Genomic DNA, 15989 nt, shown 5'->3' with positions numbered 1-15989 from the left:
GTCGGTGATCACTGTATAAAACAAATGACAAATGAAGCTAAATCAAAATCTACTCTGGCTCGCCTAAATTACTAAAATGTCAAAGAAGGGAAAATACATAACATATGGAAAAGCTGTGGCACAAATCCATATGCCATCACATCTGCCTCCTTAAAGGCAAAGTTAGCAACAGGGACAATACACCTGCAATATCACAGAGCTAAATTTAGCAATGGACATGTGTCGCCTATTTGCCAGCCAAGTTATGTGCAGAGGAAAATGAAGATATACTTCACTTCCAACTAAAGTGCTCTAAGCTACAGTATATTAGAGATGAATTTCTACATATGATAAGCGAGGTATGGACAGAAAACCTAGAGGATCTTATTCAGGAATTAATAATTCCAATGATGAACATTTGTGCCAGCTAGTTATCGACTGCTCAAAATTTAGATTTTAAAATGAGAATGCACAGAATAGTATAGAAACATAAACTATTCCAGCAACGGCAATAATACTAATTGAACAGTAATCAAAAGCATGAAATACCGAGCTGAAAAGAAGGGACATACCAAAAGATAGAACACTTTTTGTATATAGTGTTTTTACATTTTACCGTTTTAATATGAAAGAACAACTTTTATATTTGAATGACGGACGTCTTTTAGTGTGTATATACCAGAGGGGGGATAGGGACCTTTATCGGGACTGCGGGATCGGGTGTTTTTAAGCTCGGGATTTCGGGATTGACCCTTTTGGGATCCGGGAATCCTTTTTTTCGGATTTCGGGATGTCGGGATTTGCTTTATTTAAATTCGGGACCTCGGGATTTCGTTTTTTCAAGTCCGGGATTTCGGGATCAAGACCCCTCCTATCCCCCCTCATACCAGAATAGTGTAAATAATGGTGATAGGGTCACATCCCCCAGAGGAGATAATTTTAAAATATCTCTTTTATAGTTTTAAAAGTTTTATCTTTTAAACATAATCCAGAGGATTTTAACAGTGTTAGTGATATTACACCGATTCTAGGATTGGTGGTTCTCCTGATATAGGAGGGAGTTGCAGTACAGGTAAACAGGTAAACATAAAAACACAGCTTCTTTCCCTTTTTCGACAAGTTTATAGGTACCACACGTCAAAATTTAGAAAGGTAGTAATTTTATTAGCAGATATTTCTTTGGTTTATCTACTCCAACAGAGAAGCCCTGTGTCAGATCAGTGTTTATTTACGAGTTCTTATGCTGTCTCCACCATAATAGCAGACTTCCATACAGAAAAATGTATCAACTGGTTAATTGATTACTTAAATTCTATTTTCCTAGTCCAAAGAATAGATATGAGTGGGTATAGGACCTTTATCGGGACTCCGGGATCGGTGTTTTTAAGCTCGGGATTTCTGGATTGACCCTTTCGGGATCCGGGAATTCTTTTCTTTTTTCGAATTTCGGGACCTCGGGATTTCATGTTTTTAAGCCCTTGATTTCGGGATCTCGTGTTTTTAAGCCCGGGATTTCGGGATCAGAACCCTTCCTATCCCCCCTCAATTATCACCTAGGAGATGGCGTCCCAGAAAAAAATTAAAATAGCCTTGCCCATGTTGCCAGGCTTCATAATTGACCTAGGAAGGCGTACCAGAAAAAAATAAAATAAAATAGCCTTGCCAGATGTCATAATTATTCATGTTATTTGCCATGCATAATCTATACAAAAACTGGACAATTTTGTGTGAGAAAAAGAGAGGAGACACAGAATTTTTATTATAATTTGAAAAAAAAGCATGATAAAAACTACAATTTGACAAATTATTAAAAATTTCTACGGATCTTATTTAAAAATCCCATTATCTACCTTACAAATACCGTTTTATAACAACAATCAACCTTTACTTTGTAAAAATGTCTATACTGCTGAATTATGTATTCAGACTTTAGTTGACAATTACATGATTTTTAAACACTTATATTGTGTAGTGCAAAGTGGTAATCGTTTACTTTCAATTGGTGTTAATTCCTGTTTCCTGTACATAGATTATTCAATGTTTTAATTTACAACAATGATCATGATGAGATATGCATATATACAATGTAATATTCCAGGATAAACTGTGCTTATGTGGGTGAGGAAAAATTTTAAAATAGGAAATTTTCATGAATTATATTAGCTAGGTTATACTGCTAAAAAGGAACTTATAAATGGTTTTTGTTTTGTTTATATTTTAACAGTTGCATTATCATCTCTATTCATTTCATTTTTCTCTATCGTGTATTTTCCTCATTATTTTGGCACACAATTCTCTATTCATTATTTTTTGGTCCATTAATCTCTTGTCATATTTTGTGCCCACTGTCACCCCAATCTACACCCTGATAACTATTTGCATGTTTAATTCTCTTAAAACCATTGAGAACATAAAATTTGTGAAAGGGGGAGGTTTGGAATAGAGTGTACATGGTGTAGTAATGCCCTATACCACCAGGCGTCAAATGGTCATTTTCAGCAACTGTTAGCATCAAATTGATTAAATTTTTACTGTGATTCGTCAAACTATCCTTATCGTTATTCGTCAGAGGTCTCAGTTAATTATTGCTACCAGTACCATCATTTTATTGTCATGCATCAAAAATACACAGGGGGGGGGGAATTTCTTTTATTGGGTATACAGGGATGTGCCAAAAATATGGGTCATAATTTTGCGAGATTTTATTTCAAAATGACCCTCCTTTTTAATGACATCCTATATTAAAATGCATTCACGTTTGATAACTGTATATTGATTTGGGGTATGATCTACATATCATACATAAATTCAATCTATTCTTCTGCAAATCTGATTAAATTTGCACCTTTCTGCATGGAAGTATTTGACATTTAAAAATATCATATATATTTTAAATATTGTATATAAGTATACATGTAGGTCATTCTTTCTTAAATATCTATATAACTATAGGTACTGAATTTCAGTGAATGTTATATTAAAATGGGTCCATTTTTTGAGGCAAAAATGGCACACCCCTACCAAAAAAATACCCCCCCCCCCAATTACAGCCCTCGAAATACAGGACATAATTGATAAATTTACACATCAGATAACTATTCTGGCATCTAAGGTAAACAACTAAACAGTTGGTTGAGACACATTTTTAATTTTTTTCCTTTTCAACAATAATGCTAAGGGAGGTTGATAGAAAGTTGAGACACACTTTCTTTTTATAAAATGATGGTTATGAACTAATTATGGGAGTTTGCTGAAAGGTAATGTATTCTCAGATCCGGACATCCTGGCATTTAAATTTTTCAAGGGGTGATGCAGATAGGATTCCTCTAGATTTTTCATCTATTTGAAGGTGATAACTGATTATTTATATTGCTGATTATTTTTTAACCAGAGGATATAGTATGATAAAAATCAAAATGGAGATATTATATAGTGTCTTTAACAATATTAAGTGGGTAAAATTACTAGATTCAACTGGTGTCAATATATATCAATTAAATTAATTTGCATTGAAGTCTATGGAAAATCTAGAGGATTCTTCTCCGCATCACCTCTCAACATTGTTTACATAACACAAATGCTAATCATTGATTGGTCAGTTATACATGTTGTGATGTCACTGCACTGACTGCAGATCTAAGAATTTGTTTGTTTTGTTTTTATAACAATTTGATTCACATCATATCTTTCACTTTTCTCAATAAGATTTGCCTGTACATACAAATGTATTCAGATATTGTTACTAAGTTTGTGAGCAAGGTTAAAGATCCCATTTTAATCATTAATTAATGTTGAATTTTACTATATATTTACATAGTAAAACTGAGAATTGACACATGGAATGTGTCAGACATACAACATATAATATTGTACAATAACCATGATAACCCGAAAAAAGAGATTATTCCAACTAATCACCACTTGGAACTTTTGGTATAATACAATGTAGCTTCCTTGTGAGCAGGAAATATGTTTATTGATTTAAAAATAATTTCATTTTCAGATTGTGAGCGACTTTTGATGGCAGTACATTATTTGTTATTCCTATCAGTATTATTTAATACTGGTTACCAGTGTTCAAGTCTTGAAGTAGAACTAGGAAACAGTAAGTTATTATAAACTGGTTACCATTAATTGTTTTAGTCTTGAAATAGTAACTAGGAAATAGTACGTTGATTTTCATATATATATGAAAAAGAAGACGTGGTATGATTGCCAATGAGACAACTCTCCACAAGCATGACAAGAGACCGAATGACAAAGAAATTAATAACTATAGGTCACTACAACTTTCAACAATGAGCAAAGCACATACCGCATAGTCAGCTATAAAAGTCCCAGAAATGACAAGTGTAAAACAATTCAAGAAAACTAACGATCTAATGAATGTACACACAAAATGTACAAAAAATGAACGAAAAACAAATATGCAACACATCAACAAAGGACAACCACTGAATTACAGGATCCTGACTTGGGACAGGCACTGTATATACAGAATGTTGTGGGGTTAAACATGTGAGCGAGATCCCAACCCTCCCTCTAACCTGCGACAGTGGTGTAACAGTACATCATAAGAAAGAACTATACAAAACAGTTGAAAAAGGATTAACTCATCAAATGGATATGAATAGAAATACATCTAACAAAAACATAGAGTGGACGTGGCTGGGTACTTGTATATCCCAACAACAAAAAAGACACTAAGGACTGATCTGATATACTATTATACAATTGATCTTTTCAGAAATATATTTGAAATAGTTATTCAAGAATAAAACTTCTTTCTATCTGTACTTTTCTTCAGTTTTATTTGTGAATTAAAGGAGATGTGTATACGAAGATGAGAAATCAACTCTCAAATTTTAAATTTATGTTTTCGGACTGTTATGAATTTAGTGTGCTTGTTCAATCGAAGGCAACTTGCATTTTCTTGATTTTTTTTCCTTATTAAAACTGTTTCTTATCTGAACGATGAGATGGTCAACTATGATATGAAAGTTATTTTGTAATTGAATTTATCTAATGTTTAACTAATTTTGATAACTTAATTAAAATATATATCTATATAGACAAAATTTTTTGCTGCTAGGGTTAACATGCAGTAATGTTCTCTCTAAACAAGCCATTAAAATTAATGTGAAATTTTTTGGATTTCAGAGTTATGTACACCTTCAGCATAGCAGGGTTAAATTGCTTTCAAGAATGGAGATATACAGGAATTACCCTATTTCTATGTCTCAGTCAGACTTAGGTTTTCATAAAAGGGAATTTTGAAAATTCATTCAAGATTTTCAGTATGTCAACTCACTTTATAAATAATGTTTTTTTTTTGGGGTTTTTTTTTTATAGAAAATTGTATGTCAAATCACTTTAAAAATAATGATTTTATTATTTTTATTTTTTAGAAAATTACACAATTAACTTTATAACTTATACTGGGAAAAATGGAGACAAAGTGGAAATTTTGTGTCAACGTAAACAAGTAGGAGGAGTAAATATTACATGGTATTTCATACATTCATACAATCATGACAATTATCAACCAGAGCTATACCCGTTTTCTTTTTGCCAAAAAGAAAAGAACTGTGAGTTGGACAATGGAGGAAGATTATTGATTGTAAAACAGTTTGACCCATCTGCAGGTGGTAGTTACATTTGTGTTGATGGTGAAAACGGTCAAGGTTATTCAGTCCATTTTCAAGGTATCATCATCATGATCATAAATCTTTATTAAAACACAGAAATTATTGTGTGCGGTTATTATTTTCAAAAATGGTTAAGGTAGTGAGTTCAATTATTGTGATTTCAAAAAAATCTACATTTTACATATCTATGTTTTAGCTATCAAAATGCAAGTTCTTATTAATGCAATACTCACCTATATAGCTAAGTCACATTATTTGCATTAATAAATACCTCACAATAATTTCTGAATTTAAAGTGACCTCAAATGTGATTTTCATAATGGAGGTAAAGATGGTGTGAAAAATACGGGAAAACATCATTATAACAGAGCAGTTGCTTGGAAACACACATAGGATTTCCCATACTTTCATACTATTTCCACCTCTTTCAAAAAAATCTGCCCCCTATCCAATATGGCCGAACTAACTGTGAAGAGCCCTATTACTTTTCAGTATTCAGTCAATACTCATGATGACTTTTCATTACCAAAGTAATTGAGAGGAATGTTATATTTAGAACCTTAAAAAGTAATGGTACTCGTAGTTTAATTTTTTTGTGTATTTTTGTGTTGTTCAATGATTAAGATAATTTTATTTTTGCTTCTTGTAGAATGTGTACCACCAATAGTAAAGCAGCTTTCATTTTACAATCAGACTGCCTCCATTGGAACCAATGTAACATTTAGTTGTAGGGCAGATACTGGAGAGCCTAACTGTACCACCGATGTAGACTTTATATCTTTTCGTTTCCCAGGTGGTGAAAGATACAAAAAGAGCAAGCTGTCGAAGAGGTTAGGTATAGTCTAATAATTACATTAGATGTATGTTTCATTATAATATTTTATTCTGATTGGCTAACTGCACATCACGTGTTATTCCGTAAGCAGTTGCATTGCTCAATACAACTTTTCACTCATGATAACACGTACTCCAACAGTAAAGTGCACAGGTGAATTAAATAATAAAATATATAAAATTTGTGTTTTCATGATCATAGCTAAAAAATGTAATTATAAGTATTGAATGCTTCTTTTTGTAATTTTATAGGGTTGTAAAAGCGTTGACTGTGTGTACATTTTTAGAATGAAGCGCGGAAGCGCTTCATACAAAATGTACTTCGGTCAACGCTTTTACACCCCAATAAATTTACAAAAAGAAGAGAGAGAGAGAGAGAGAGAGGTCAGAATAATTTTTCAAAACAGAAAATATGTCTTTACAAATTAGTGTTGTATTCAATAATTTGGATGTATATTTTTCAGAATAGTAGATGGACGTGTAATAGTTAGCAAGAATTTGACCTTGCTGAACATCAGAAAAGAAGACTTTGGTATCAATGTAAATTGTACAATGTTTGCCGAAACAGGACCTTTACAACTACTAAGTGCATGGTTACTTGAACAAGGTACTGTGTATAAACAGAGACTGATATACACTTAAAACAAATTCTGGCAATTAGTTTGGTCAAATTTTAATGAAATGGTTGATTTTTAATGAAATGGTTGATTTTTAATGAAATTTTTATATATTGTTGTAAAACTGTCTTGTGGGCAGTTGTTACATTGGCAATCATACCACATCTTCTTTTTTAAAGTTAATATTTTGTCAAAGTTTAATGTAAAATTAAAAAGAGCGAGTTAAATCTAAATCAGTTTTTTGGGAAAACTACTTTTGCTATCAGTCATAACAATATTTGTCGAAGGGAAATCTACTGTTTTCTGTCAATCCTAACAGTAATCATTTTTGTACTTCTGTTTTTGAAACATTTTATGGTATACCCATTTCCATCTATCCATTGTCAGCATGTCAGGCAATAACTAAAAAAAATAGTTTCATTAATTTGCATAAAACTCTTGAATTTTTTATATTTTCGATTTTGGTAATTTTTAGATTTTTTTGTTTCAAGAGTTTTGGGTTTTTTCATTTAAAAATTGGGATTTTCCAGTTTTTGAACAACTCAAAACCACTTTCACCAATTTGCAAGCAACTTTGGTGAATTGTTTATATATTTTGATGTGAGCTTCCTTCCAATTTTTATGTATTTTAGATTTTACATTGCCGATCAGTTATTTTACGTTTCTGATTAATTCAAAAATGCCTTGAGCAGTTTCAATGAAACTTTGGTGAATTGTTTATACATATTGACGTAAGTTCCCTTTAGATTTTTACAAATTTGAGTTTTTAGGTTTCTAAATAATGGGATTTTATTATAAATTTAAAATGGGTAATTTTCCAGTTTTCAGACGATAACTCAAAAGTGCTTTGAGCAGTTTCATAGAATTAGACTGTTTTATATCTTAAAATAACTCTTTAGTTTTTATAATTTTCTGATTTGATATTGAGATGTTATGGAACTTTATTTTATAACTATATAGGCAAATGGTATACATTATGCACTAAAGGCGTGGCTGTTTATTCTTTGTTGAATATTTGTCCAATTGGTCCGAGACCACAATTGTCATCCCTTGATTTTCGTTGTCCCTAGTCCCTAGTATTGACAGTGGGTAACTTGCCAATATTTTTTTTCCCTTTCCAAATTTATTTCTCCATGTTTTATGCTTCAAATTGTAAGTAGGGGGTGAAATTATACTGTAAAAAAAGTTGGGTTCAGAATTTTAAAGGAAAGTAGTGATTTGGTCCAGCTGAAAAAGGTAAAAAATTAGCACTTCAGAAGCTGTCAAAAGATTTCAAGACGCCCTAAACATAAAATTGTCCATATTTTGAGTTAGAGCCGATGAAGTTTTCTATAGTTTTGATATAATTTGTCCCAAAAGTAGTACAACACACTGTAAAAATTTCATTGAGAAAGCGCAGGTGGGATTTTTTTAATTTTCATTTATGTTCTAAAAGAAATGCACTACAAATTAATTGTGGTCTCAGACCAATTACTGTTATCTCTATGCATGTTCTTTCAGATTCTTCCACCATAGAAGATACAAAAGTTGACATAAAGATAGTGTTGTTTATCCTATTGCCAGTGTGTATTGTCATTTTCATTAAAGTTGTAATCTTCTACCTATATCATCCAAGAATTAGTTATGTTCGATGTCATCTTACACATAACTTACCAAAGAGAGGTATGACCTTATTTTGCATAGTTCATGTCAAATGTATACTGTTAATAGAATTGAGAATGGAAATGGGGAATTTGTCATAGAGACAACTACCCAACCAAAGAGTAGAAAACAGCCTAAGGCCACCAAGGCCACCAATGGGTTGTCAATACAGCAAAAAATCATTTTAGGGAGGCAGGCTTCATTAGTTACTTTTATATGAATGTGTGGTATATATGTTAAAGAGACAGCAACCCTACGAAAGAAATTGAGAGTAAAAGAGAGTTGTCAACAATAAGCATAAGTTAATACTATATGTCAAACTCTGCATGAGTCTGTAATCAAGCATCTACCATAAAAATTCAACTCTTTAATAACTGAGATACAGTATAGCAGGTTATTTTCGCGCGTTGTAAATTTTAGCTTATTTTCGCGGATAGAACCAAAATAAAATCCACCAATTTAAAAGCACAACGGTATAGATAAAAACATAGAATCCACCAAAATATTTCTACCTTATTCAATACAAAATCACAAAATTTTACATCCAGGGAAAATAACCTGCGATACAGTATGACATTAGACAACTAACTAGCAGGACATGTTTTCTTAACTGCAGTCATCAAAGGGGATATTAAACACATGAAGAAAAAAAACTCATTTACTGTATATTTACATTAGACGATTTTAGACTTAAAAGAATTCCTGAAGTATTAAATTGAGAATGGAAATGGGGAATATGTCAAAGAGACAACAACCTTACCAAAGAGCAGACAACATCCAAAGGCCACCAGTGGGTCTTCAATGCATCGAGAAAATTCAACACCAGTCCGCATGGTCATAAAACTTTCGAGTCAGTTTTTCTTACTCGTACTCGAAAATCAACCAATCAAAATGATGGATTTCATGTTTCGAGCATAATTTTAGTGCTCCAAAGCACTGAGCAAAGTTTTATGGCTTAATCCCCTGGAGGTTGGCCTCATCAGCTGGCCCCTAAATAAAAATGTGTACTAGTTCAGTGATAATGGACGTCATACTAAACTCAGCAATCAAAAAAAGAAAACTAAAATTGTATGTACTTACAGATGATTTAAATGAGTGTGAAGGCAACGGTAATATCTTTGGTTAGCTTGCATGCTAGCTGAACAGTGAAGTCATTATTAGGTAAGGTATACTACCCTCCTTTCGAAGTAGCCTAGTCCTACAGACAGATAGATTGGTTATCTGTTTGGCTAGTCTACTCTTAAAGGATGGTAGTTTACCTTACCTAATAAAGACTTCATGCTTCAGCTAGCGAGGAAGCTAACCAAAGATAATACATTTGCCTACACACTCAATGAAACAGGCTGTAATACAGTCATATATTTTAGCTGCAATGGTAGGTATTTTTGTATTCACAGGTGGTAAGCCCTTTCATGGTATGATACTATACAATGAAGATGCAAAAGTATACGACAAGGTGCAAAAATTAAAATCGGGACTACACGGCTATAATCTCCGAGAATATCCTCCTGGGCCTGATTCTATTGATCAACAAGCTGGTTATTGTAAGTAAGATTAGGAAAATTAAATCAAAACACCATGAGCAATATAGGCAGTTAACTAAACAAGATTGCACACGCTGAAATGTCTCACCTTTTTTACTAATCATTGATATTATGTTGATAGTCCTAAATATAAAGCTTTAATACAACTGTCACATAAACTAAACATAACAAAGAAACTAAACATTGATCAATGAACCATGAAAATGAGGTCAAGGTCAAAGGAACCATGCCAGGCAAACATGTTCAGCTAACAATTCTTCAATACAACAAATAAAGCTGACCTATTGTTATAAATTAAGAAAAAAAAGACCAAAACACAAATACTTAACACTTAGCAATGAACCATGAAAATGAGGTCAAATAAAACCTACGAGACTGACACGTAGATCAAAAAATATTTCCGTACACCAAATATAGTTGACCTATTGCATATAGTATTAGAAAAATAGACAAAAACTCAAAAACTTAACTTTGACCAGTGAACCATGAAAATGAGGTCAAGGTCAGATGACACCTATCAGCGAGACATGTACACTTACAATCATTCCATACACCAAATATAGTTGACCTATTGCATATAGTATTAGAAAAACAGACCAAAACACAAAAACTTAACTATAACCACTGAACCATGAAAATGAGGTCAAGGTCAGATGACACCTGCCAGTTGGACATGTACACCTTACAGTTTTTCTAACACCGAATATACTAGACCTATTGCTTATAGTATCTGAGATATGGACTTGACCATCAAAACTTAACCTTGTTCACAGATCCATGAAATGAGGTTGAGGTCAAGTGAAAAATGTCTGACCCGCATGAGGACCTTGCAAGGTACGCACATACCAAATATAGTTATCCTATTACTTATAATAAGAGAGAATTTAACGTTACAAAAAAATTGAACTTTTTTTTCAAGTAGTCACTGAACCATGAAAATGAGGTCAAGGACATTGGACATGTGACTGACAGAAAGTTCGTAACATGAGGCATCTATATACAAAGTATGAAACATCCAGGTCTTCCACCTTTTAAAATATAAAGCTTTTTTAAAAGAAGTTAGCTAACGTTGCCGCCCCTGCTGCCGGATCACTATCCCTATGTCGAGCTTTCTGCAACAAAAGTTGCAGGCTCGACAAAAACCTTCGGCAAAGTGTGAATACAATTTTTTTTTTAAATATACACGAGAATTTAGTATGTAAAAGTTAACAACTTTAAGTTAGTTTATGACATTCATAATTGAGCAATTATCATACCTCATAGTTATAATAGGCCTTAAAATGAAAAATGTAAAATAGTTACAAAAAAGTTAAAATAACAAATATATAAAACTCCCAAGGAAAATTCAAAACGGAAAGTCCCTTATCAAATGGGAAAATAAACAGCTCAGACACATCAAATGAACGGTTAACAACTGTCATTCTCCTGACTTGGTACAGTCATGTGACAACTGAATTCTGATTAAACATATTTGAGTACTATAATCCTGGTATTTATGATGAGTTTATTTATATATTTGATTTTATGGTTTAACAAAAGTCTGCATACACTGCCTATGGAAAAAATGTTCTTTTTTCATTATCTAAATTCTTGGTTCACCTGTATCCACAAAATCCATGAAATAAATTTGTATCTTCCGTCACAAATAATAATGAATTCACGATATAACACAAATTAAGCATAATTAAGGGGTTTAAATGTTGTAATTGATAAAGTGAGATACCAAAAAAAAAATTATTGATTGTTTAATCCCAAATATTCTTTGTAGAATCTATAGAATTTTGGTCAGATTGAAATAAATCTTTAATCTTAAAGCGAATTTTAACAACAGTTTGAAATCTTCTTCATTGTTAGAACCATATGGTCAAGTGAAAAAATATACAATTTTGCTCTCATCTAAATAAATTTGAGTATGTATAAAACAAATAAAATAAAATTACCTGGTCTACCATTTTATTTTCGGAGATACTTTATTTGGTGTTTAGCCCTTTCTAGTCCACTTTGGGGCGATCTAATTTCAACATTTTTTATAAATATACATACTTGATGACGTTGAAAAAGGAAAGGTCCAAGTTATACCTATTGGCAACGATTTAAATTTGTGTGTTTTTTTTCTACTTGCGAAAGTCGAGGAAATAAGCTGGTTTACAGTATTAATTTGTATCTTTTTTTTAGCATTGCCAACCTTTCTTGATACTATGTGTCAGGAGTGTGCCTGTGTCATTGTTGTTGGAGAAATAGGAGACTTAGAAGAAAGATGTGTGTCATCATTTAAAGGGAAAGAAGTTACTCATATTATTTTGTCTGGTTCCCAGGACAAGAAAAAAATAAACCCAGTTATTTGGCCAAAAGAAACCAGTTGCAATGGGAATAGGAAGTGGACAAATTTCATTTTTGAAGTCAAAAAAGGCTTGCCAAAGCTAGGAAGAAGGGTTTCTAGTGATCCTGAAGAACAAATGTTAACAAATGTCTAATTGTTTTTATATTTATAGACATGGTGCTCATTTACAACAGTCAAGACACAAACAATTCTATCTCACATAGATTTGTCTCGCCTTGAGAGAGTAAAAAACAAGACATAGGTATGCTATTTCTGGCGGCGTCAACAATGTATTAGTAGGTCAATGATATTTGGTATGCAGTTGTATAATCATTGGCATATCTCATTTCCATGTAAATTATTTGGCTCCACCCCCTGAATCATGGTTTATTGACTTTGAAACTTTTGCTTTATTTAGATTTATTAGTTCGTGATTAAGGCAATTTAAGTTTACGTGTTTGTACCTTTCAAGGATATTTTTTGTTTTTTTATATAAGTCTTATCATGTTAAACCTAAAAAAGGGTAAATTGCAGTGGGGGATCCAGAAATTTTCACTGACTGCCTAAGAGGGGGCCTGCTCCAGTCATGCTTCAATGATTCCCTATATAATCAACCAAATTTTCACCCCCAAAAAGCCCCCTGCCCCCCTTGAAAACCCATCGAAATCCACCTCTGAATTGTGAATTTTTATTATTCTTCTAGTCCAGTGGTTGGTATATTGCATTAATTTTATTTGTTCAACATATAACCCTTAGCATCAGGATAAGTATTGTCCTTATCCGTTTCAACCTGGAAAAAACTGTTACTCAAACAACTTCCTGTTTAGGTCAAACTATGCAAGACAAACATCATCTTTTATTTATTGAGGGAAGAAAAAGTCACATAATTATTAAAATTTTGATACTAAAAGTCCTTTTTTTTTAAAGACAAATTAAAGTAAAAAAAAATTTGAAGTTTTTATGATGATTTGAACATGGCGGAATTTTCCTTTGATGTATTTTTTTTCTCTTTGATCTTTACAAATAGGCCAAATCTCACACATTAATTTTGCTTTATGACGGTATGTTCCACAGTTAATTTTTTATTGAATTGTCAATAAATGAAAAATTAAAACATTTAAATATAATTTTTAATTATTTAACTTCAGACCTTCCACTTCAAATAGAAAGATACTGGATTTTTTTTGTATCTTTATTAGGGTGCCATATTTATTGATATAAACTTATTTGAATGAAAATTACTAGTAATTAGTTTAAAATTTATTTTTAAAAATGGGTGAAAGATTGATAATTTTTATAGGTAACTTTTACATATTTGTTTTGTATTTGTACACCAAATTTGATATTGAATGTTTTTCTACAAAATTTGTAACTTCTATTTTTATATATGATATTTTTATAGTTCTCTTTGAACATATATGATATGATCTTAATTTATTTTTTTGTATTATATGTAAAGAACTACTTTTCGACATCAAACATTTTTCTACCATAAGTGTAATTCACCATTTTAGAACTTTACAGACTTTATATATGACTTGTGGATTATTCCACTGGTCATATATACTGTAAATTCAGATATTATTGCATGCATTTATTATTGCCATTTTGTCATTTTAGACTAATAAGCGATTTTAATTTTTGCGATATTCAGAAAAATCCTGCTTGATTCATATAAAAAAATTTCAAAATGTAAGTTTTAATTATTACAATTATAACCATGTCACATTTTTAGCACTAATATAAACATTTCAATAATTTCTTATTTGATAGTAGTTAACGACAAGTTTTTTTTTTTTTTTATATTTAACCAACAGATTGATGTTCAGATCTGTTGTCCATGCTTGCCTCAATGCTCTTCAACTTAGTACTTTATTTGGCATTTTTAACTTTTTTGGATTCGAGCCTCACTGATGAGTCTTTTTTTAGACAAAACGCATGTCTGGCGTATTTACAAAATTTGGTCCTGGTATCTATGATGAGTTTATTTGCTTATAAGGATTGGGACCCTTGGTTGTACCTTCTGTTAAAAACAACTTTAATATTCTCTGGTTTTTCTTTTGACACATACCTTCACAATTTAAGAGGCAGAAATCTCATTGGTTGAAGTAATAATTACCAGAACAGAAGGGTGAATGGTGATTTGTCAGTGAAGTGTTGACACATGTACAGAATCTGTATTTTTATACTATTTTCATATAACAACTTTTGACTCCAGATTATACAATTTTCAACAGGTGACCTAATCTATGGTGGGCCATTCTGATACTCTGTCAAGTTAGAGTGACCAAAAGAAGTAAAGTCAGACATATAATTAACTTGTGCAATTTGGGATTATTTTGTTGTGTACTGTATATAAAAATTAATTTCCCCAAAAAATTGCACAGATTGAAGTGTTGATTTAACTTATTTACGTTGCTCTAACTTGACCAAGGTATCAGGATGTCCTACCAAAGATAACGATACCTGTCAAAAACAAAAATTAACTTTGAGTCAAAAGTCTGTAATCTGAAAATAGTTGAATAGATCATGCATGCTTAAGGGATGACATAAAAAGATCGATGTGTGATAAAAAACTTAAATCAAATAGTTTGGGAGTGTGGGGGTAAAAATTCTGCAAGTTTTGTATATCTAAAATCGATTTTTACATATATCCCTATTGGTAAATCAATGTTTCCCAAATTAAGTTCAGAAGGGGGGGGGGGGGGGTCAGTGAAAAAACTATGTGAATTAAGTTTTTTATCCTACATTGAACTTTTAATGTCATCCCTAACTAGAATGCTGAAAATTTAAATGGTGCATCATCAATTATTTTTTGCTCCATAAGTATTATGCTTTTTATCTGAAAGTGCTACTGATCTGTTAATATTGCTGACATTTATACCTTTTTTTGAGGAGATCAACATCTAAAAACAAGAATGTCATGAATGTAACATACATAAACCAAAACTTCTCTAATTTAGAAACCTATATGTACTGAACCTTGGCATTGAGGAAGACAATGAATACATTAGTTTGACTTGAGTGACCAAAAACCCAAAGTTCAATCCTTGGGAAAGTCAAGGGCATTACTTGAACTAGTCACTTTCTAATTTATACAAGTTATGTTGACAATAATGCTCTTTTTATGTCTATATATGAGAATTTCTAATCCTTTTTAATTTCTCAATCATGAATTACAGGGTAGCTGTTTCTGTTATGGTGCTAGTATAGATCATGTAGATTCTTATTTAGCTGTTTTGTCCCATGATCCTTCAGTTTTAGGAGACAAAACAGTTAACATTGATACTATCCCATAACATATAGCCAGTCAATTACACTATAATCTTGGATTGGTTTTTTTTAAGAATGTTGTATTTTTATCAAACAATATTTGTGATGTTTATGCTTTGTATGTTTCTTTGTC

General features: G+C 31.8%; 1 protein-coding gene across 2 annotated transcripts; it reads left to right on the top strand.

Moving 5' to 3' along the window:
- Positions 1 to 1058: 1058 nt before the first annotated feature.
- On the top strand, positions 1059 to 15082 carry LOC143083567 (uncharacterized). 2 transcript variants are annotated; one of them, XM_076259827.1, is made up of 8 exons: positions 1059 to 1131; positions 3983 to 4084; positions 5388 to 5684; positions 6277 to 6457; positions 6926 to 7068; positions 8579 to 8740; positions 10117 to 10263; positions 12439 to 15082. In XM_076259827.1, exons 2-8 carry the CDS (start codon positions 4000 to 4002, stop codon positions 12735 to 12737), a joined length of 1314 nt encoding a protein of 437 aa, XP_076115942.1. In that variant the 5' UTR covers positions 1059 to 1131; positions 3983 to 3999; the 3' UTR covers positions 12738 to 15082. The 2 variants fall into 2 exon arrangements, with proteins under 2 accessions (XP_076115942.1, XP_076115943.1); XM_076259828.1 differs by lacking the exon at positions 1059 to 1131 and adding an exon at positions 1995 to 2097.
- The last annotated feature ends 907 nt before the right edge of the window (positions 15083 to 15989 follow it).

This window comes from Mytilus galloprovincialis, chromosome 7, assembly GCF_965363235.1.
Source record: "Mytilus galloprovincialis chromosome 7, xbMytGall1.hap1.1, whole genome shotgun sequence".
Classification (NCBI taxonomy): domain Eukaryota; kingdom Metazoa; phylum Mollusca; class Bivalvia; order Mytilida; family Mytilidae; genus Mytilus; species Mytilus galloprovincialis.
This window is presented reverse-complemented; position numbering and strand designations above follow the sequence as displayed.